We start from the raw sequence: 21,472 nt of genomic DNA, 5'->3' as shown, positions 1-21,472 counted from the left end.
GCGTTCGGTTAAAAAGCAATTCCTAAATATTTATGCATTCATTGGATATACTTCTTCGATCCGAAATTACGGGACTTAAGCTCTTTCAAATGATCGAGCTATCGCCGCTTATGGCAAAACACAAATATAAAGTTTGTTTCCCACAAATATAGTGCTCGGCACAATTACTTTTACTTGCAAGCTATGGCATAATTAATATTAACATTCGAATAAAATACTAGTTAACACAAAATTATTTCAACTTTTGCAATAAGCATTTAAAATTGTAAGATGAAAAAAGATCTGAAACGAAGAAAAGAAATCGACAAGTAGTCGAATTTTTAAGTTATGGATAAACTCACAGGGAGTACTGATCGTACATAATTATTGTGTATTAAGAACTTTACAAGTTACCATTCTCCATTTCGTTTAGTCTATATGAAGTTCAGACCATACAACAAGATATCTGTATATATGTGGTTCGAAAAGTAAGCTTAATATGCTTTTGTATAATTGATAATATATCCGGCCACGTTTCGCTAACATTCGGGACTACTCAGCATATGATGTATGAATTGTACCAACTGTGGTCTAGTTGATCTTTCGAGAGAAATACAATCAAAACAAAAACATGAAGTTTTAGTAAGTTTTAGCGTCAAAAGTTGTAGTAAGTTTTAGCGTCATCCTTTATGGTGTTATTGTAATTTGCTATTTCTATGCTGTTTTCTTGTTCCTCTTGTATCGCACTCAAAGAATTCAAGTAGGGGGAAAGTTTCGAACGAGACAAGTTCGGTTATTTTAAACTCTGTTTTCAGACCCAGTCTTCAAATTTTACGGCACACGGTTTGGGGCGAGTCTTCAATGCCTTTAAACACAACAATTAAAACTTTCCTAGATAGTCTTCCCTTGTTGATTTAAATTACACTGCATTTCATTGGCAAACAAACAAACAAAAAACAAACAAACACAAAAAGGTAGGAAATGTTGATAAGAAGTTATTTATAGCTTGCTATTACCGAATTCATGATATCTTCATACTTTCTGTTGATTAATATCAAACAAAATTAATTATAATTTTTGATTAATAATTAATTAATTAATAAATAAATGAACAACCTGGCCACCAATTTAGGTGAGCAATAAACTCTGTGTATTTCAACTAAAATGAGACAGGTTTCCATTTCCACAGATTATCGAAAACGAAATGACCTTTGTTTTTCTCTCACAAATTTTAATATCAACATTGTTGTTGTTTACCATTCAATGGTCAGTTTTGTCAAACCTTAGCGGTATAACACCACTTTCAGAAGTTGGATTGAACAATAAACTTACTTTCAATAAGTATAGTGTTCTATTACATACACATCTAAACAACTAGTACTTGTTGCCATAGGCCTCTGTAGTTCTCCATCCCTACCATCAAACCCCCACCCCCTCCTCCTCCCCCTCCACCTTCCCTCACCACAAAAAAAAATTCTTTCGGCTTGCAAATGGGACACCGCCACCATTTCAGACTTGTCTCTAGTTCATGGATAGCTTCTAAAATCTACCATCCAAAACAATTTGTATATCCTTCCACATTCGATATCTTGAAACAAATTTACTTTGCTAGTATGGTGCATTAATATAATATAACATATGTGTTGACATATTCTGCTGCCTTTTCAAAACAATTATTAGTACTTATCTTCATTAATCATTGCCACAATTAGAGTTCCCTAACGAACATGCTTTGAATAAAGAAAATCAGGGCAAAAGCCATCATTCTATTTAAGTACTAAGGTCGACTTTGAGGCTCATGTGCCTGTTTGTCGTGTAGAGAGAAAAAAAAAAGCCTCATAGACATAATACAGAACATTGCTCAAGCAATTTTTGTGAAATTGCTGATACTAGAGATACTGTTATGAAACTGGTATTAAACCAGTTATTATTTCCTCTGTAACCACAAACCCCTCAAATGAGAGTATCTGAGGCCTTCTTAATTTCAATTTCTTCAAATCCCAAAATAAGAAGTTTCAATTTTGTTAAATCCTATCATATTAATGCTTGTCTCTCAAAGTAATCTGGTCATTTGGCTACAGAATTATAGTTTTAAAAAAAAGTTGTTTTTTAATTTGATCTAGAATAGTAAAAAAAAAATTGAATTGAGTATTATATACCTAGGATTTCTGTTACATAATAATAGTCTACTATTATACATTAAATGTTTTTTGGTGATCCCTTGCGGGAGTATCTAAAATATTGCACAAAGATGACATCGAATTGAAGAAACAATAAAACGAACGTTACAACCAATAAGTGACTCCCTTCATACAGTAACTTGGGTGAGAAGACACTCCATATGAAGAGATGGTAACGTTCAAAAAACACCACCAGTGAGTAAACAGCGAGTGGAAAGGCTCGGCACAAGAGCAGCGTAAAAGAGACCTCTTGAATGCAGTGATAGTACCTAAAAGGAACAAATTTGTTAACAAAATTCGAGTTAACATCATAACAGTTTTCAGCTAAATTTAGTAAGGTAAATTTAGAAGGTGAGTACCTGAGTAAAGTAAAAATTCAGTTTCATATTACAATTTTCTGGCATTTTCTGTGATAACACCAGCTGTGACTTGGTCATAACTACCTCTGAATCAAATTTCTGTACTGTAACTGTTCCTTGGCCAGTTCAAGGACTGACTTGTTGGAACCAAGGTTGCTTAAAGAAGAGATGTAGGTTTGTACCTGTCTTCTCTCTGGCCGCTAATAACTTGACTTAAGTTGACCTTTGACCTCTTATTCGTGTGCACTTTATTTCAACACACTACCAACTGATGAATGTTTTACCAACTTTGGTCAAACCTTGATTAAGCAAGTTTAACATTTCAGTCAACTACGATCTCAAAAGACCTTTGACCTATTCTCCTTACACATTTCTTGTGTCCCCTCACCAACCGACCACTGCCACCAACTTTTATCCAGATCAAATCAAAACCCTTGGAGAAGCAATTTAAAGAATTCATGTTTGGGACTAACATGACTTCAAATGCCCTTCAACCTAATTTTTGTGTAAACACTAAATGAAACGTGGGCAACATCTTAAAAAACCTTTTGTTGAGATCAGGCGAATAGTCTACGAGCAACAGCCTTTGAACTGATGTTGACAGAGAGATAGATAGACAGATGCATGGATATAAAATAAGATAGCAAAATATATTAACTAAAACATAATTCTCACCTACTGCTATATCTGTTACTAAAGCACATGATAAGTCTGACAATCCACAAAAAGGGACCAGAGAAAGTAGCTATGGATGTGAGTAAGGAGGCTAATACAAGGTGATGAGATTCTAGTCCCACATATCCAGCAGAGATATCCACTGTGGCAGCGCTGTTAGAGTTTCCCTGTCAATATTGGTGCAATATAAGAGAGGAGAAGAAAATTAAACTTTGATTGAGCCATTAAAATCTTTGAGTGAGCCATTAAAATCTTTGAGTGAGCCATTAAAATCTTTGAGTGGGCCATTAAAATCTTTGAATGAGCAATTAAAATCATTCGAGCACACTAATGAGCTTGTTGTACCGGTGCTGTGGCCAGTGGATAAAAAGGTGGTGGCATTTGAAGAAATAAGGCTTAGCAATTGGGAGGTTCCGGGTTCGATCCCCGGCCGGGTGGGTTTTTCATCCAAGAGCAATCTTCGGTTTTCGCATCTGAAATGACTTTCGAAATTGAAATGATTCCAAATTTGAGTTAAAATGTCGAATTGAAAGCAGCCCGACGTGTAAGTTGTAATCAAGCCCTTGCATGTTTCTCCCACATTTGCTGTCGCTTAAGCGTCGTAGAAAAAACTGCTGATTATAATTATAATTATATAATGTTGGATTTAACTGGTTGCATGGGCTGACTTTGAGCAAGGATATGTTAGTGAGAAGTCTATCTTACCAACCTGAAGAAAGTTTACCTATGAAGACAAGATCAAAGCTAACAATAACACTGCTTTTGTCTCACTGCTAGGATGATCCCTGGATCAGCACCCAAAGTGGATTACAGTAAAGTAGACAATGACTTATATGTAATCTGCTAGATTTACAGAAAATTAGGCCCAAAGCTGCAGACAGCTTATCAGTACTAAACATATTGTAATGATGTGATAGTGTAGTCAAGCTGAAATGACTTCAAGATAAGGAAACTTACACCATTTGGCCAGCCCGTACATAGAGAGTTCATACTACACGGTTGTGTTTAGTAACGTTTACGAGATTCTTTTACTTTAATTATGCAAATGAAATGCAAATTGAGTGTTTTATCTTTTTTCTATTTTTATGATGATTGCATTGGATATAGTTCCGTGTTAGGCTTGGACTACGTATTGGCCTAACCTACTTAATGAACACAACAACACTTAGACCATGGATAGGTCTGGTTGCAGTCTCCTCTTTGGACTTCTTTGTACGAAATTTCTTCGTTAAATGAATACTGATGAGCTTGTACTAATTATCAGTCACACCAATAAACTAATGACTGTTACGTGAATATTATACCTGTGCAAAGAATGCTGATTGTCCCAGCCATACAAATAGGAGGGTCATCTTCCAGGGGCTCCAACGTAACCACGGTAACAGATATATCACGATGCAGTGTTGTAGAGTCACCGTCACGGCCACGACTGCGATGTTGTGTGGGCGGAGCAGGAGAACGATTAAAACTATCAGAGACTGATAGAAGTCTGTGACGGCTCTCGACGGTCTTCCGACCCAAGGATTTGTTCCCTTCGGTAACAGCTGCAGGCTTATATCATCTGCATCCTCATACATCTCATCCTCATCCTCCAGAGACGGGTACAACCCGGAAAACGAGATGATCGCCCTTCCGAGGAGGGCCAGAGCCACAGCATACGTGAACCAGGCCTCGTAAATCCCCCTTGGGTTAGAAATGAGAGCAATGTATTTCAAAAGTGTAGATGGAGATGTAAGATCATCAATGACGATAATATATTTGGTAATAAATAAATTACCCGTTTTTATCCCAACATATGAAAAGGAACGAATATGATATCGCTAATTACACATAATAATGAATATTTGCCATGGGCATACCGTACCCTGAAAAGGTGGATATGACAAGGTAATTTCACATTGGCTGAGGAGAAAGATGCTGGCTACAAGCATTTGAACATGTTTCCAAATTTTAGGTGATTGCAGGTACAAAATTCATTCTATAAATGTTAAAGATAAACCCATTGTAATCAGTTTAGAATGTAGTAACCTACAGCCTAAACGATTAATTTATTTTGTGACATTTATGAGAAAGTGCAAGTTCTTATCAATATTTTTCTTTCATCTTTAATATCACAGAGGTCATCTTTTCACCATGTTGATTCAGCAGCTTTGTACAGGAAATATGGCAATCACACAGTCACCTACTGTCAAACAATTTGTCTAGAAAATGTTTACCATAGAGCTGCTCTAATAATATTAAATTATTTTATAGGCAAACTGCATGTAATTAGTGAACTGATACACTTGAAAAAGAAAATTGCATTAATCAAATGTTACCACCATAGAAGCAGGGGTCTGTTAATGTGTACTTATTTTTAATGCAAGCCCTAGATAACTGGGGAACTGCTAAATCTCATTGGATTACATAATTCCATTATACCAGCAAGTTGTAGATTTGAATTCGCCACTCGACCTAAGTATCTGAGAACGCAAACTTTAATATTGTGATATCGCCATGAGAACTGTCTTTAGGCTAGTATCTACACTCAGTGAATTGTAACAGAATGGGATGGTAAGTATTTATCAATTAGTATGTATTTACATGAATTAATATAACAGACATTACATTTTGTAGCACTACTCTGAGAACGCAAACTTTAATATTGTGATATCGCCACGAGAGCTGTCCTTAGGCTAGTATCTACACTCAGTGAATTGTTACAGAATGGGATGGTAAGTATTTATCAATTAGTATGTATTTACATGAATTAATATAACAGACATTACATTTCGAAGAAAAAAGAAAATTTGAAAGTGACAGCAAAAATGAAAAGTTGAATGTGGAACTTTGGTACTACTGGCCATAATGAGGTATAATGAGTGATTTAAAGGACCGCAACAGTGGAAAACTTCATTGCATCAAGAAAATTTGCTTCAAATGTTTTTGATTACTAGGTGATGTCACATCCTGAAAGCAATGTCTGCAAGTAGTCTGCAAAGGTACTTTAAGAAGTTATTCAAACAGACTTTTACCGCAATTTTTGTAGAAATTATTTGTTTCTAGAGCAGAGGTGAATGGGTTTTTCTTTGGTCCAACTAAGGGCAGCTGCATATGAAAACATGCCACATTCTTATTTTGTTCCCATTAATTATCTGTCATCCTGTCTGTCAGCAGATGCAAAGTGCATTGCCACTTTCTACACACAAGGTCACCTCCAATTTAGGACACTAATTCTGGAATAGCAAAGACCAGTCCCTAGATTTTCAAATCATACCTTAATTTGATCCTTTATTTTTTTATTATTTCTATTATTTTCTTTGTAGCAGTTTGGATATGCATTGCTGCCGAGATAACTTCATTTCCTTCATGACAGGACTTTGATCATAAAAATGGCTTCCATCTAAAGGCCTTTCTATGTCAATTATCGTTCATGGAAACACGAAACTTACTTGTGGGATACAGGAATCGGGAGCATTAAATCTATGCTACCTATGGCATTCCGGTAACAAGTAGCACCAACCAGACCGGCCAGGAAGAAGAGGGAAAACTGCTCGTGTTCGAGAATTTGAAAGAGATAGATGATCACGATAGATACAACCATCAGGGTGGTGAGGTAGACCCTATGATCAGGCCTGGAAAGATAAAAGAGAAAAGAGAGGCATTTCCAGAATACTGCGGTCATATATTTAAAGTAACCATAACGACGGACAAACATGTAAACCTATAACATATTTAACAAATGGAAGAATAAACGCAAAAGAACTACTCCAAAGAATTATTATCGTGAAATTATAATATTTAATAATTAAATATACATAACTAGAATATTACATATTTATATCAACACATATATCTGATCACTTTTACTATCTGAAAGATAAATTATGAGTGGAAACATTTATGTCGTCGAGTGATTGCAAACATTTTGTGTATATGTTCACCGAGTCACATTAATTTTGAAATACTGAGAGGCTCTGACGTCCACACTTGAGCCTTTTCATTTACAACATTTCATATGGTTAATATCTGGTCTTCCTATCAACAAGTCAGCAATATTCAAAGAATTTTATGCCTAAGGAGGGAGCAGTGATTTTTGACATAATATCTTCCCACCGTAAGATCATGTAAAGAAGTCATGAAAACCAACTTGCATACTAACCATCTTCTTGAACATTTTGTCAAATTTTCAAATTGGAACAATTTGTTGATAATATCTTAAAATGTTTTCCTCTGGTTGCCTTATGCAGTGACTTGTGTTGAGGTAGTATTTTCCTTTAACTTAAGTCAGAAGTTTGCTGCCACCCCTATCAAACTGTGCTACTATTCAGGTAACTCACCCTAATATAAGCAGTATCATTAACTGTGAGACAACAAAATTAGACGATAGCTTACCTCAAAAACCAATCTCCGACATCCGGCATATGTGCCCATTTTATTCCGGTCTGGTTCCATGACCTCTGTATTCTAAATAGCATCAAACAGCCTAGTGTTATAAAGAGTATGCTCCAGGGGACCTGCTCAGCATCCTTCCTCCCCAATAACGAGATGAGTTCTAACATCAGTAAGAGTAGCAGAGTTGTTGATAAAAAGTACCAAGTTTGGTGTTCTTCTTCGTCGAAACTACTGGACAAGAGACTAGCAGTGTGAATCACTGTCCCGACTACCAATCCTTTCGCACCGATCGATTCAAATGGACTGATCTGTCATCAAAACCAAAAAAATAAAACTGTTAGCAAACTGTTTATCCACTAGAGAGCCTGTGTAAGAGAATGTGTAAAAGTAAGTTGGCCTGACGTTTCGATCCTAGCAGGATCTTCTTCAAAGGCTAAATGACAAGTAACAGTAACAGAACGGACAAAAACACGCACAGAATACAGACAGGTTAGTGAGCATGGTGAACACAAAGAGATCCACGTAAGGGGATTAGTAGACAAGGAATGGAGAGAAGAAAGAAAGAAACCATCAGGGGAAGAGGAGAGGTAGGAGATAAACAGTGGAGGGACAAAGATAGGATTTTTAAAGTAAATTTAACAGACATAACTTTAGCATTAGTACATCAAACCAAAGGAAATATCAAATGTTTATTTCAAAAAATGACAGGTTCAGTAATCATGTTAAGAAGTCCTGTAAATATTCATGTGCAGAAATGCAAAAGGTAATCCATTCAGGGAATTCAATTTTTCTAAACTCCATTTAAAGTGAGTAAATGTTTCAAACTTGGACTTCCTGCAAGTTTCTTCCCCTAGTGTCGTATCAAAATGTTTCTTTTTGTAGACAGGTCATGAAGAATTATTTTGAGACACTATATCGACAATATTCTTCATTAATCTTTAACAGACAGCTTATTGGCTGTTTCACATACATTTCGATCACTACCAATTAACATTTAAATACTGACTATCTTATTTGGTCACTTTTTCACAAATAATGATATATACTATGCAAAGAATCTAAATGCAAAGAACCTAGCACCTAAGAACCTATGCACAGAACCTAGAACCTATACTATGCAAAGAACCTAAGGGAGTATCCAATCACAAAGAACCAAAAAACTATTCATAATGTACAAAGCATCATTGTTACTTAGATGATAATCAAACCTTTTGAATGGCTTCCTCAATAGATAGCCCAGTAACAAGGACAAGGGTCCCGCACACAGGACAGCCAAATTTACAGCTCGGACCGACTCTTCAAAAATATATTCATGATGACGCCTAACCTTGTTAACTGGGGCTAAATTTGCTACCAACTCAATGATCCATTGACCAGTTTATCAGTGCCCCAGGAATTAAAGGAGAATATCCTGTCAGATGTGCAGCACATGGAATTAAGGAATGAGCTAATACCACATGAGCAAATTGACTATCGAAGCATCATCCCGTGAGCAATATGACTGAACATCAAAGCGTGACCATTACTTACATGACCTAACCTTGTGTATGGCTTCCTCAATAGATAGCCAAGCAACAAGGAGGAGAAACCCGCACAGAGGACAGCCAAAATTACGGCTCGGACCAGCGGAAGGACGCCAAACCCGCAAAGCAGTTCGCTTGGTTTACCCCCTGGCATGGTACAAACGATGAAGAGCCCCGTAACCGTGGCTACGCAGCAGAAGAAGAAGATGGAGAGGAAGCTTCCGGCTACGAGAGGATAGAAACGAACTCCTTCTATCGGGATGGTGGTGGATTGGTACGTGGCGTAGTAGGTGAGTAGAAAGACCTTTGTCAAAGAAAGATAACGACAAAGTGAAGGAAAAAGTACATCTTTGAATACAAATGAACCTGGTCACAATGAGTGTTGAGCAACTCTGCTTTTCAAAGAAAGCAGAAAATAATGTCGGTTTTATTGTTAAGAATGTTTACCAAGTTTGGAATGAAATCAATCACATTCAGTCAAAGGAACATCCTAAATAAGGGTTTTTACCAGTGAGGCTCTAAAAAGTGATATTTTTCATCTGCATCAAGTTTGCCTTCAAGGGGGTATCTCCGACGTCAAAATACTAAATTTCTATCCGACATATTTCTGGTCTGATTGAGAAACTGTGAAACGTGCTTTACATATGGAAGTAAATGAAAACTATTAAAGCAAACAGCTCTTCTAGGCCTTACCTGAAATAACAAAATAATTCCACACATCATTGCAAATGTATCGTACTTAGCGAGCGACGAAGACACCCTGTCCTGCATGGCTGACTGTGCTCGGGTATAATAGTCTACCACTCGATCTGTCATTGTGTCAAGTGGCACGGCAGTTCCGTTCTTGTGCAATGCTAGCCACCTACTGTGGAGGCGGAGCGCTTGCTGGTAGAGCTCAAAGCTAGATTCTAAAACAACAAAAATAGAACTCGGAATCTCACATCTCAGAGGCATCTCCCTGACCTCACTTTATTTCATTGTTTTTGTGTAATAATCAAGTTTATGGTATATGAACCACAAGCTTGCGCTTTACAGTCCCCTTTCATCCGTGTTCCCCCCTACAACCCCCCCCCCCGTCCCTTCCCCCGTCTCCCTCATTCCTTCCATCCCCCAGGGAAAAATTTCTCCAGTATTACATCTCAAAAATCTATGCAAAATGGTCAAATCGATATACAACTGTTAAGAGTTATAGCAGTTTTGTACACAAGAACCACAGTGTCTTGATAAAGAGACAAAATTCACAGTCTTCAAAATAGCTAGACAAAACTTAAATGTCAATAAATGAATCCCTGACCTCTCCATTCCCTATCATGAAAACCTGCTTTAAGCTTGCATTCACTTAAAAAATTGACAAATTGAAGGAAGCTACTCTAGTTTGGTGCACTGACACTTTACACCTAAGTGTCTGAACACTGCTACAGATTGGTTGAGTCCCAACGTAATATGAAATTTCCTTACCTGCCCTGACATCTGCCACGTTCTTGTGGAGAGCGCTAGCAAGTTGATGGGTGTTAACTTGAAACCCTCTTAGTACCTCTCGCGGGGGCAGCATGTCCTCTACGAGTTCTGGAATGACACCTCCCAAGCTGTTCAAAGGGATTGGAATGCCCAGAAGGAGGGACAACGTGGGCGCTAAATCAATCTGCTGTACCTCGGGGTACAAATTGATTTCATCTGTCAGAAAGAAAATTTGATGCTGAAATAGTTCTACAGATACCGGCGTGCAAAGTGTAACAAATATTTAATTTGGAAACAATACTACAATGCAATAGCACAATCAATATCCCCACCCTTATCGCTATCAAGACACATGTCCCTATCTCTGTCATGTTTACTATCTCTATATCTGTTCCTACAATCAATCTCTATTCTCATCACTATATTTAGCACTATCAATATCCCCACCCTTATCACTATCAAGACACATGTCCCAATCTCTGTCATGTTCACTATCACTATATCTGTCCCTACAGTGAATCTCTATTCTCACCACTCAAGTGATCACTATCCAGAACCCTATCAAGACAGATGTCCCTCTCCCTATCACTTTTATCATGACAATTATGACCAAGATTCCTGTCCCTATATTATTTTCACTATCATTATCACTATCATTATCATTACATCTGTCCCTGAAGTTAGCCTCTGAAGAAGATCCTGCTAGAATCGAAACATCGGACCCTTTAACCATTCAACATATTTACCTACAGAGGCTCTTCGCAGTAGATATAAAGCAGTTTGGTAACAATTTTCTTATCTCTTTGGCAATTACGATCACTATCTCTACTATCACAGTCACTCACAATAAAATCGCTTTATTGCTTTCACTGCCATTATCGATTCCTTACCTGTCACGGAATCAAAGGCCCCGCTGAGAAAGACAAGAGGAGTGTGTATTTCGTGAGGTGATGCTCCGCCATGGCTTCCAACATCACTCATACCGTGGTCACCACAGAGGATAAACAGAGAGGGAAGATGGGTTGGTGTACCCTGTGTATAGACGTGATGAAAGTTTATCATCAATATGCCTGAGTACAGTACGGTACTACCCATAGTGTCGTTATTTCAAAATCATGAAAATCGATCAGCCTATAAGACATAGGCTGATTAGTACAGTCCAGTCAAATACAGTAATTTGTACAAAGTTGCACGGACCTCTCACCTGATTGAGAGCTTCATAAATTTGTTGGACAACTTCGTCCATTTCTTCCAGTTTCTGTCCGACCAGAGGAGTGTCCGGTCCACCGAGATGGCCAATGTGGTCCAGACCAAGGTAATGAAGGATCAGGACATCCCACTGTTTATCCACTAATGTAACCGGTAGATGCCTTGACACATTTCGGTCAACCTTCAAGACAAATTGCAACAGATCAGGGCATCAACATAGGTTGGTTTAATCAATTTTGATAAATTGCAATAGAGGGCAGAATTCTTTTTTTCCCCCTCATTATGCAGCAGAAGGTAACATTGTACAAAATGATATTTTTCAGTGTAGGGAAGAAGACAGTACTTTACACTGCTACTGTCAGGTGAGAACTAAATCCCAATATTTGTGACCAACTCACATGTATAAACCAACATTGGTGAAAAGAATGGACTATCCCAAGTCGAATTCCAAGTTATGCTTCCTGCTCAAATAAAACAAACAATTTCTGGGAAATGACTGCAGAATATTTTGTTTTGTTTTTTCTCATTAAGCAGCAGAAGGTCACATTGTACAAAATTATATTTTTTAGTGTACGATTTTCTTGATTTCATAAAAAGCTACAGTGTAGGGAAGAATAAAACTTAAAAAATTTCTGGGAAATGACTGCAGAAACAGCAGAATATTTTTGTTTTGTTTTTTCTCATTAAGCAGCAGAAGGTCACATTGTACAACATGATATTTTTCAGTGTAAGATTGTCTTGATTTCATAAAAAGCTTCAGTGTAAGGAAGAATAAAACTTAAACAATTCCTGGGAAATGACTGCGTACGTTTATTCTGGGAAAACCAGAAAGATTGATAAGGTGAAAGAGGAACTGACCTCGGTATAATCAGAGACATAGAAGGAAGTAGTCCCGTCCGTTTTCTTAAAATGACCGGGGAATAGTTTCAGCCAGGTGTCATCCCCAAAAAAGTAGATTGATTTCCCATTCCTATGTAACTGGGATATGAGATTGTCCTCCTCCAGCCTGTCCGATCGGAGATTGAGAACGACGTCCATGAAGCCGGGTATCGTGCCGGAGGTGATGGCCTAGATGAAATGATGAGAGGGATAGTACTAGAAATGCGTCACTCTTTTAATCTGTTCCTGGCATTATTTCAAACAAAATGTGATGATACATGCAATCAATCCCCCTTGCAAATGCAGTCACTGATGCCTTCAGAATTTATCAAAATATAAGATACTGTCAAGAAGTTGTATGCACCATTCATGAGCAAATAGGAGGTTTAAGAGCCAATTTATGCACAGTAGAAATCTCCTGACTCCACTTATGTCGCCAACTTATTCAATTTGATGCCTGTCCTACTAGTAAAGTTCTGTCGGCCCCTCTACATTTCAGTGGTCATCCATATATGCCACCATGAATGTTATAATACATTTGAAGCTAAAATAATGGGCCCCTCAGATTCAGTCTTTAACAATTATGTATCTACTGTATGACACTTCAAGATTTTCACCGGGGAGTTCATTGGTGGCCGCCTCTCTCTCTTTTTTTAAACCACCTAACAAAAATATTATCAATAGCACCGCCTTGCTGTTTCTGAGCAGGGATAAAAAAAAAATGCAATTATTTGCAATCTAGATTTTTAAACCATGCCATCATCTCACATTGAAAAATTTGGCTGCGAACACTAAATTATAACAAAAATCAAATTCTTCTGCCTATTTAACATAGCATTTTTATATGTTTGTGTGCAAATCATTCACATTAGGATGCTTGACAAACTTTCTAGGCGGCCCCGGACTCCCCACCCCCCCGCCCACACTCTCCAGTTTTACAAACCAGTTACAGCCTCTCACACCAGAAACACCCAGGGGAAACCCCATGACACATATTTCACTCAATGACACATCATCATCTTGTCTCATTCTACATCCTCAAGCAAAATCTAGGAATAGTTATGTAGATCAGAACCTCCAGGAAAAATGATTTCAATAGGAGTTAAACAGTCTCTAGCAAGCTATAAAATATCCATTTAATGGTCTTCAATATATAGCTTAACAAACCCGACTTGCTAGATGATTTTAAAGAGATGAATGCCAAGTCTAGAGCGAAGGACCAGTGAGTGAGTGCACAACCAAAACATACATGAAATTACCTTTATTCTAGGCATCGTTACAGTGGGAGGTTGAGCCCTTGCCACAAAGCTCCGAGCCTGCCCCTTGTCAATCAGACCACGGGTGAACTGCATATGATCAGCCCCTTTCGGACCAAACACAAAGTCTTCTCTCAGTGCATCGATAAGCATGATGACTGTTCGACCAATCACAGGTGCCACAGGGGGAGGAGGAGGGTCTTCTTCTGGTTTATTATCTTCACCAGAATCTTTTTCTTTCTTCCAGCTTTTCATTTCCAAATCGTGGATGTACTGATTCAGTTGCTTTGTAGTAAAGTCTGCATTTGAAGGTTCTTTAGGGACATCTAAAAACGAAGAATACCCCGGTACGGACTTTCTAAACGGTAGGAAACCTTGTAAGAATAGAATTAAACCAAACAGCTCTCCAAAGAGACACAGCAATAAAAATGCAACCTTTGAAATTTCCATAGCAGAGTCGTTGTCTTTCAGTCTGGGGGGAGAAAAGGAAAGGAAAGGAATAGTTATGAATCAGATACAAGTTTGTCATCAGTTCCTGTTCAGTTTGTACAATCTTTAGTAATATCCGATCATCTCATGATAAAGTTGCTCTGAAGAGCCCTTTAATGAACAGTGGAATGGAAGCTGGAATGGGGGATAGGAGGGGGAGAAAATGCTGATCATGTAAAAGTGTGACCTCCACCATGAGATTTTGTGACTGGTTGTGCGAGGTTGACAGAGCGATTGGAAAGTAGGTAACAACCATGGCTATATCCTTGTAATACTGTATTAAGGTCTGTAAGCAAGCTGTGGATTTCAGAATTAGCTAAGTTTGTGGACAAGAGATGAGGAGTGTGCTACCAATACAAACCACTTAGAATTATGCTGGTTACAACCTCACTAAGTCGGCCTACTGCAACTATAGGCTTGTAAGTTTTAGTACAGTAGTATGAGTAGACTAATGGCTTACATTAAAAAAAAGTTGAACAAACATAAGCTTCGGCCTGGTTTAACATAGAGATAGTAGTTAGCCTAACCTGGGTCTATCTTACTGTAAAACGACCGCATTCCGAAAGGTATCGTTCATTGCGGTTATTTACCGTAGACCTCATCAACAACGATAAAACATAAACAATGTGTGTAGGTTGAATTTCGTTGGGAACTTCACTAGTAGTAGTATGCTACTAGTAGTAGGCAAGCTAGGATACTCCGAGCCTTCAGTCTAACGTTAGTCATACATCTGTATCATTTGCGCGAGATTTGTTCACCGTTTTGACTACTAGTACTGTGTAACAACTACCACCAGGTATTTATCAGGACTAAGTTAGTCCGTCACAAAGCATAATTACTACTTACGCTCAATTATTTTTGTATTGATATCACTGACCAATAAATATTATCATATGACTATTCGCAATAGTCTAAATGCAATATCAATGTTGACAGCATTCCAAGTTACTGACGTGTGCCCGAACACTTTTTGTGACTGTGCGCCGTTCAGTGTAAGGTGGCATACTCCATATAGAGTGTATATCCATCCGCCAGAGTGTTCAGGAAGAAGTGTCGAAGAGCATCAGGAGAACATCTTTTTTGATATGTTACCAAACAAAATCTGGTTATTTTGTGGATTGTATGTTTTAAAGAGCATAAATGGAAGTACACTTTGTGCACCAATTGGGTCAACTGAGGCAATTTTAGACCACTTTAGGCCTCCCAGAAAAATGTTTACCACTGAGCCTGAAGAGGTTTGTTTTCAATTAACAAAAACAGAAGGGTCGCATAGCGAAAAATCTTCTTGGCATACGGAAACTTGATGATGCCATGAATGCCCAACTTTTCCGCTATCCAGTGATGGGTAGGGTTTAGCTAGTGGGAACTTATCATGCAAGGACATAGAGATCACATTACTTTGACGATGTAGTTTGTAAGTTAATGGAGCAATTATATGGAGTATAGTACATGTAAGAAGTGGACCTGTGTAGAGAAGGGTCGTAGTTTTACTAAGTTTAACTACACAGGGTGTAGGAGCTATATTTAGAATAAATTTCATCCATCATACCAGAAGATTTGATCCCTTAGAGTTACGTAGACCATTTGAGTCATTCTATAAAAGTGTGTTGTTGGCTGTACCACAGAGTTTGGGTCTCGACTCAAGAACCCCTGAAAAGTCTTTGAATTCACTATTTTGCCTAACCCATAAACTGACCAAGCATCACCTAAACAAGCGGTACTACCACTGTATCACATGTACATCAGCAACCCAGCAGCGTAACGATTAGCTTGAAGACCCAAGGGTGCAATAATTAGATGGGACCTGACTGCCATATCGAATGGAGTATCTGCCAGCCGGCTGCGAGTAAGCCCGTTTCCATCTTCAAGTTAGCCCTTTGCAGGTTCAATTTTTTAACGCAAATGGATAATCACTTTTAACAGAATATTGCACTTCTCACTTGGTTGTCTCAAATTCAATTAGGCACACGGGCCACATATTCTGTGTTAATTCTATAAAGCAGGCCCCTCTCTCTAGTCAAGATAATTGATCGACCGGCATTTGTAATCAATAGGTAACAAAATTAACAGTGTCAGCTTGCTTCTTTCGCTTCCTATTAGCTATGCAAAGTTTAAACTGAAAGCTACATAAAAGGTGTGCATTATTGTGATATAGCCTACTCAAGTAGTAGGTCAGTGTTTCTTAGACAATTCTTCCACTATATAAACCACTTAGCAATAAAAAAAAAACTTTTTGGAGCTGTGTACAAAAGGTTTTGACCATAAAATATGGGGATTAATTGTTGATTTGCTCTAATGGTTCGCTCTTCCTGGTGGGCAGTCCGACACCTCCACAGTTATTGATTGCGCACCGAGGTTAAGAAATATTGTATCCTACGACAGGCTGTGTTTGTTTGCACATCTTTGCAAGTTGATGCAATTCATTTCGTTGTTGACCTGCTACTGTTTTTTCACCTTTAGCAATTACACTGGTATTGATTCACTTGCCAAGATAAATTACACACCGTTATCAGAAATTTCCATAAGCATAACATCTGAACTCCATTTTTCTTTGTCATCGTCGTTTTCTACACTTATAAATAGAGCTTAGTCAAATATTTCAATTAAAGTCAGTGAAGCATTTTATATGCATGGTCTGTTATTATGTTAAAGGGTCCGTGTTCTACGACTTAAGTATTATTATACACATATTCATAAAGTTGTTTTTATTTAGGTCCTTATCTTCTCAGATATTCATGATTATATATGAAAATATCTTAAGTGTATGCAGTACAGACCAGTGTACCCATACATGTAAACAGTAATATCATATTTTAGTTACGAAAATGTTTAATGATGATATCTTTTGTTATGTTTACAGCTTGATCCTGCGTAACTTTGAAAAGACACTAGGCTACGTTAAAGTGTTTACTCCGTTGAAAGCGGACACATTGGTTACCATTCTATTTTTATCGGTGGGTGAATATACCGATAAGAACGGAACAGGTTATAGGGTATACGCATATCTTGACAATATGTTATTTAGTGTCTATATATAATGGCTGATAACACTGTTCATCGTCATCTTCTAAAAATCGTATGGTTTATTTCTTTGGTTGGACTAAGCAATGAGCAAAGTAAGTAGGCATGTATATGAGCTATTTATTTAAATACAGCTTAACCCACAATAAAACTAGATGTTCGCAATGTATAAATCATGCTGCGAATTAGCTGGTTGTCAACGGGCGCGTTAACTGTAGTGGGAAATGAACTCGTTGTTAACATCATATTAAACTTGCTACCGTCTAGCCGGCTCTGCACTCCTGAGTGGTATGCGGAATGAATGCTTGAGCCTCTCAAGCCTCTCATATATATATATATATATATATATATATATATATATATATATATATATATATATATATATATATATATATATATATATATCTGTACCAATGCTTTCTTTGTCTTTTATAAATATAAGTTAACGAACGTACACGTTAAACGTATAGACCTGGGAACAGATGTAAGATACAGTCAGCTGTATGGAACACCAATCATTGACTTGGGCCTTGTATAATAACCTAAGCTTGTAGTCATAAGACATTGATAAGTGAGCAAACGAAGGCGCGTAGCCAGGGGGCGAAGGGGGCGACCGCCCCCCCCCCATTGAGCATATGTTTTTTGGTATGTTTTTATGATATCTCTAGTAATTTAAAAATAGAAAATGCTATATATAGATGCAACTTGCAAGGCCTGGGAATTGCCATTTCCAGCGATCTGGGAGGCATTTTCGGCCAAAATTGTCTTCTACGCTTCGCGCCAACTGATGATGGCGCTACACTTAGATAGTTTGCAGAGCCGTATATACGCCTCTGATAGTTTGCCTACAGGTTCGCCCCTCCCTTGGCAAATTCCTCGCTACGCGCCTGAGCAAACGTGACACGTACTGTATGAGTGAATATTTTAACCTGAGAAATTAATCAATTTATAAGATAACACAAGGTACATTAGATAAAAGAGGAACGATGCGAAATATTTGACAGAAGGTTTCCGTGCACGGGACCATCATTGTTTTCTATCTGCATGGCAACTGTTTATATGTTTGTAATAAACCAATGTATAGTATAATACGTTTTGTTTTAAATTTACAGTGAATATATGCGAGATATATCCTGAAGTTTGTAAGAATGGGGGAACTTGCTTTCAGCAGGGGTCCGGAGAATCATTCAACCTGGCCTGTACATGTTCACCGACATTTACAGGAGTGCAGTGTGAGCTTGGTACAGTATAATATATTGCTGTAACTCCTGTTATGAATATTGGACGTAGTTGCTATCCGTTTATCAATGTAACCGCAATATGATTACGATTAATGACAAGATTGTAGCAAGCTGTAGAGCTTTAGCACTACAACTTATTTACACTGACGTGGTAATTCTCTACATTGTCAGATTCTAACGCACCAGAAGGGCACTTGTGTGTGCGATCTTAAAACGTGGGTACTACACTTTTATTGAAAGGTACACATTCGCACCAAAAGAATCAGTGTGGCGTAGTGGTACAGACTTAGGTTAATTATATATCTGTCATATAACCTTTCATTAATTTATATATATAGACACACACACGTATGCGTGCGTTGATGTATGTACTGTATGTATCTTTATAAATATATATATATATATATATATATATATATATATATATATAAACACATTTACCACATTTGTAGCAATGGAAGAAGATAGCACATTGCTTCCAGGATACACATCAGTTGGAATGACCACACCTACAATAGTAGCGACCGAGACCACCACTTCGAAGAGCTCCACCTCCATTAATACCACTCCACCGGATACCACTTTCTTCACCACCCCTATTAATACCAATTCACCAGTTACCACATTTGTAGCAATGGAAGAAGATAGCACAATGCTTCCAGGATACACATCAGTTGGAATGACCACACCTACAATGGTAGCGACCGAGACCACCACTTCCAAGAGCTCCACCTCCATTAATACCACTCCACCGGATACCACTTTCTCCACCACCCCTATTAATACCAATCCACCAATTACCACATTTGTAGCAATGGAAGAAGATAGCACAATGCTTCCAGGATACACATCAGTTGGAATGACCACACCTACAATGGTAGCGACCGAGACCACCACTTCCAAGAGCTCCACCTCCATTAATACCGCTCTACCAGTTACCACATTGATAGCAATGGAAGAAGATATCACACCTTTGTCAGATTTTACAACATCTGAAATGGTCATACCTACCATCTTCAATATCACGACGCTAATAAATAATTACCTGCTTGAAGCAAGAACTCCAATAGGTAAAGAAACTGAAAATCGTTCAAACATTCCACATAAGTATTGGCGGGTTTAGGAGTGAAGGGGGAATGAGGTTAGCTGGATATACCCCTCCTCTCTACAAAGGGCTATCATGCTTACATTGTCTGTCACTTTCCCACAGGTTGTGACTCAAATTATTCCCAGATTAGACACATACAAGTCTCAGCTGTGAGAGAAAATGATTTGAGGGTGACCATAATTTGATTTTCTAGAATAATTTAATGGTCAGATTGATGAGTTTGTAACGTGTACGACGTTTAGTAAACTGTTCATGAAAAACAAAAACCACTGCATAAAGAGTTCATGTGACGATGCACCTTATTAAAAGCAAATATTGTTTGCCTTTTTCTTCTTCTTCTTCTTCGTCGTCGGTCACGGCAGAGTGGAGGTGCCATTTGTGCAATGGAGACTCTAACTGTATGTTAAATGTCATACCATTCGAAGTATGCAACTCAGGAGAAACATGTGTTGCAACAAACGTCACGGCTACCCTAATATTAGGTAAGTGAAGTCACAAAAACATCGCTCTGGAATACGAATGTTTGAGTTCTTTCCAATAACTTTGTCAATAATAAATCCCGCTAAATAGTGTACTTCATTCAAATATATGTAAAGAGGAATATTAGATGAGATGTACATCTTTAAACAAATATGAATTGAGTCAGTTGGATGTTGGTTCATTCAGAGTTTGATTGAGCAGCTTATCCAAAGTTTATCTACAGTTTTCAATGTCTGGTTTGAAACTTATTGTGCTATTTTACCCTAATATATTCTTTGTTTTGAAGTTTGTTTGTTTGTTTAACATGTTTCGCGATTATACTAGTTCGATGTATAAATCATACTACTAAAATGAGTACTATTACCATTTGGCCCTTTTCTTGGCGACTAAGTAACCTTTGTGTAAGCTGTGACCTCTCCACCAATATTTTTGTCGACTAGACTCTCCCCAGTTATGTCACAAAGTCAATCACAAGGATGTGTTAGCTCAGTGGTTAACGCCGGTGCCTTCCAATCATATGATAAGGTCCCCAGTTCGAGTCACTCCAAGATTAATGTATGTCGTCCAGTTACAGAGTTGTTGGCAATTGACAATTCATAATCATGGACGTTCAATATGAATCTAAGAGACTGACATCGGTCAGCTTGTGGCTTTGATAAGTCAATGATGGCTTCTTCGCGAGTTCCTGCTTGCAGGAGGATCTAAAATACATACATACCTATATGCTGCATTCGTTTTTATTTTTCTATTTTCTATACTACAGGAACTCGGCCAATTGCCATTACTCAAGTGTTCAGAGCTTGTTTCCCAAGAACTCTCACCCCAACTCATAATGGCTGTATAGATGGGAAGGCATTCTTTGATCTAGCTGGATCTCTTGTTCCATCCATCAAATTTCAGGACGAAACCGGGACAGCTTGTTTCTGTGAAAGTGAACTTTGCAACAACCAATCGCTCCCTCGAGATACGCCGATTTAACAAAATCTGGAACAAATAAATGATTGGCTATATAATGGCATTCGAAACATTGTTGTCAGGATCATAAGTATTTTTTGCTCTACCAACTAAACTATCGTTGGTGACGCTTTTCTACATAACCGAGTCTTTACTAAGAGTATACCAATCAGATTCCTTTGTTTTTTTTCGCATTGATTTATAATTCCCATTGCAGGACGTCAGGAATCCAATGCTGATTTACTTAAAATATATAAGTTTTTTTTTTGTCAAACGCATATATCATG

At 37.9% G+C, this 21,472-nt stretch overlaps 2 protein-coding genes across 2 annotated transcripts; one reads left to right on the top strand and one right to left on the bottom strand.

Annotated features, from left to right (window-relative positions):
- Nucleotides 1-1,423: 1,423 nt before the first annotated feature.
- Nucleotides 1,424-15,372, bottom strand: LOC139973892 (GPI ethanolamine phosphate transferase 2-like). Its single transcript, XM_071980781.1, has 13 exons — nucleotides 15,228-15,372; nucleotides 13,896-14,364; nucleotides 12,616-12,825; nucleotides 11,753-11,938; nucleotides 11,439-11,580; nucleotides 10,549-10,764; nucleotides 9,784-9,998; nucleotides 9,098-9,394; nucleotides 7,568-7,875; nucleotides 6,625-6,807; nucleotides 4,498-4,876; nucleotides 3,194-3,360; nucleotides 1,424-2,428 (listed from the first exon to the last, which is right to left on the bottom strand). Exons 2-13 carry the CDS (start codon nucleotides 14,340-14,342, stop codon nucleotides 2,179-2,181), a joined length of 3,000 nt encoding a protein of 999 aa, XP_071836882.1. The 5' UTR covers nucleotides 14,343-14,364; nucleotides 15,228-15,372; the 3' UTR covers nucleotides 1,424-2,178.
- Nucleotides 15,373-17,361: 1,989 nt separating this feature from the next.
- On the top strand, nucleotides 17,362-21,209 carry LOC139975963 (uncharacterized). Its single transcript, XM_071984276.1, has 5 exons — nucleotides 17,362-17,497; nucleotides 18,515-18,643; nucleotides 19,096-19,713; nucleotides 20,114-20,233; nucleotides 20,995-21,209. Exons 1-5 carry the CDS (start codon nucleotides 17,419-17,421, stop codon nucleotides 21,207-21,209), a joined length of 1,161 nt encoding a protein of 386 aa, XP_071840377.1. The 5' UTR covers nucleotides 17,362-17,418.
- Nucleotides 21,210-21,472: the final 263 nt, after the last annotated feature.

The sequence above is a fragment of the Apostichopus japonicus genome, chromosome 2 (genome assembly GCF_037975245.1).
Source record: "Apostichopus japonicus isolate 1M-3 chromosome 2, ASM3797524v1, whole genome shotgun sequence".
NCBI classification, from domain to species: domain Eukaryota; kingdom Metazoa; phylum Echinodermata; class Holothuroidea; order Aspidochirotida; family Stichopodidae; genus Apostichopus; species Apostichopus japonicus.
The sequence above is the reverse complement of the archived record's forward strand: the minus strand, read 5'-3'. Positions and strand labels throughout refer to the sequence as shown.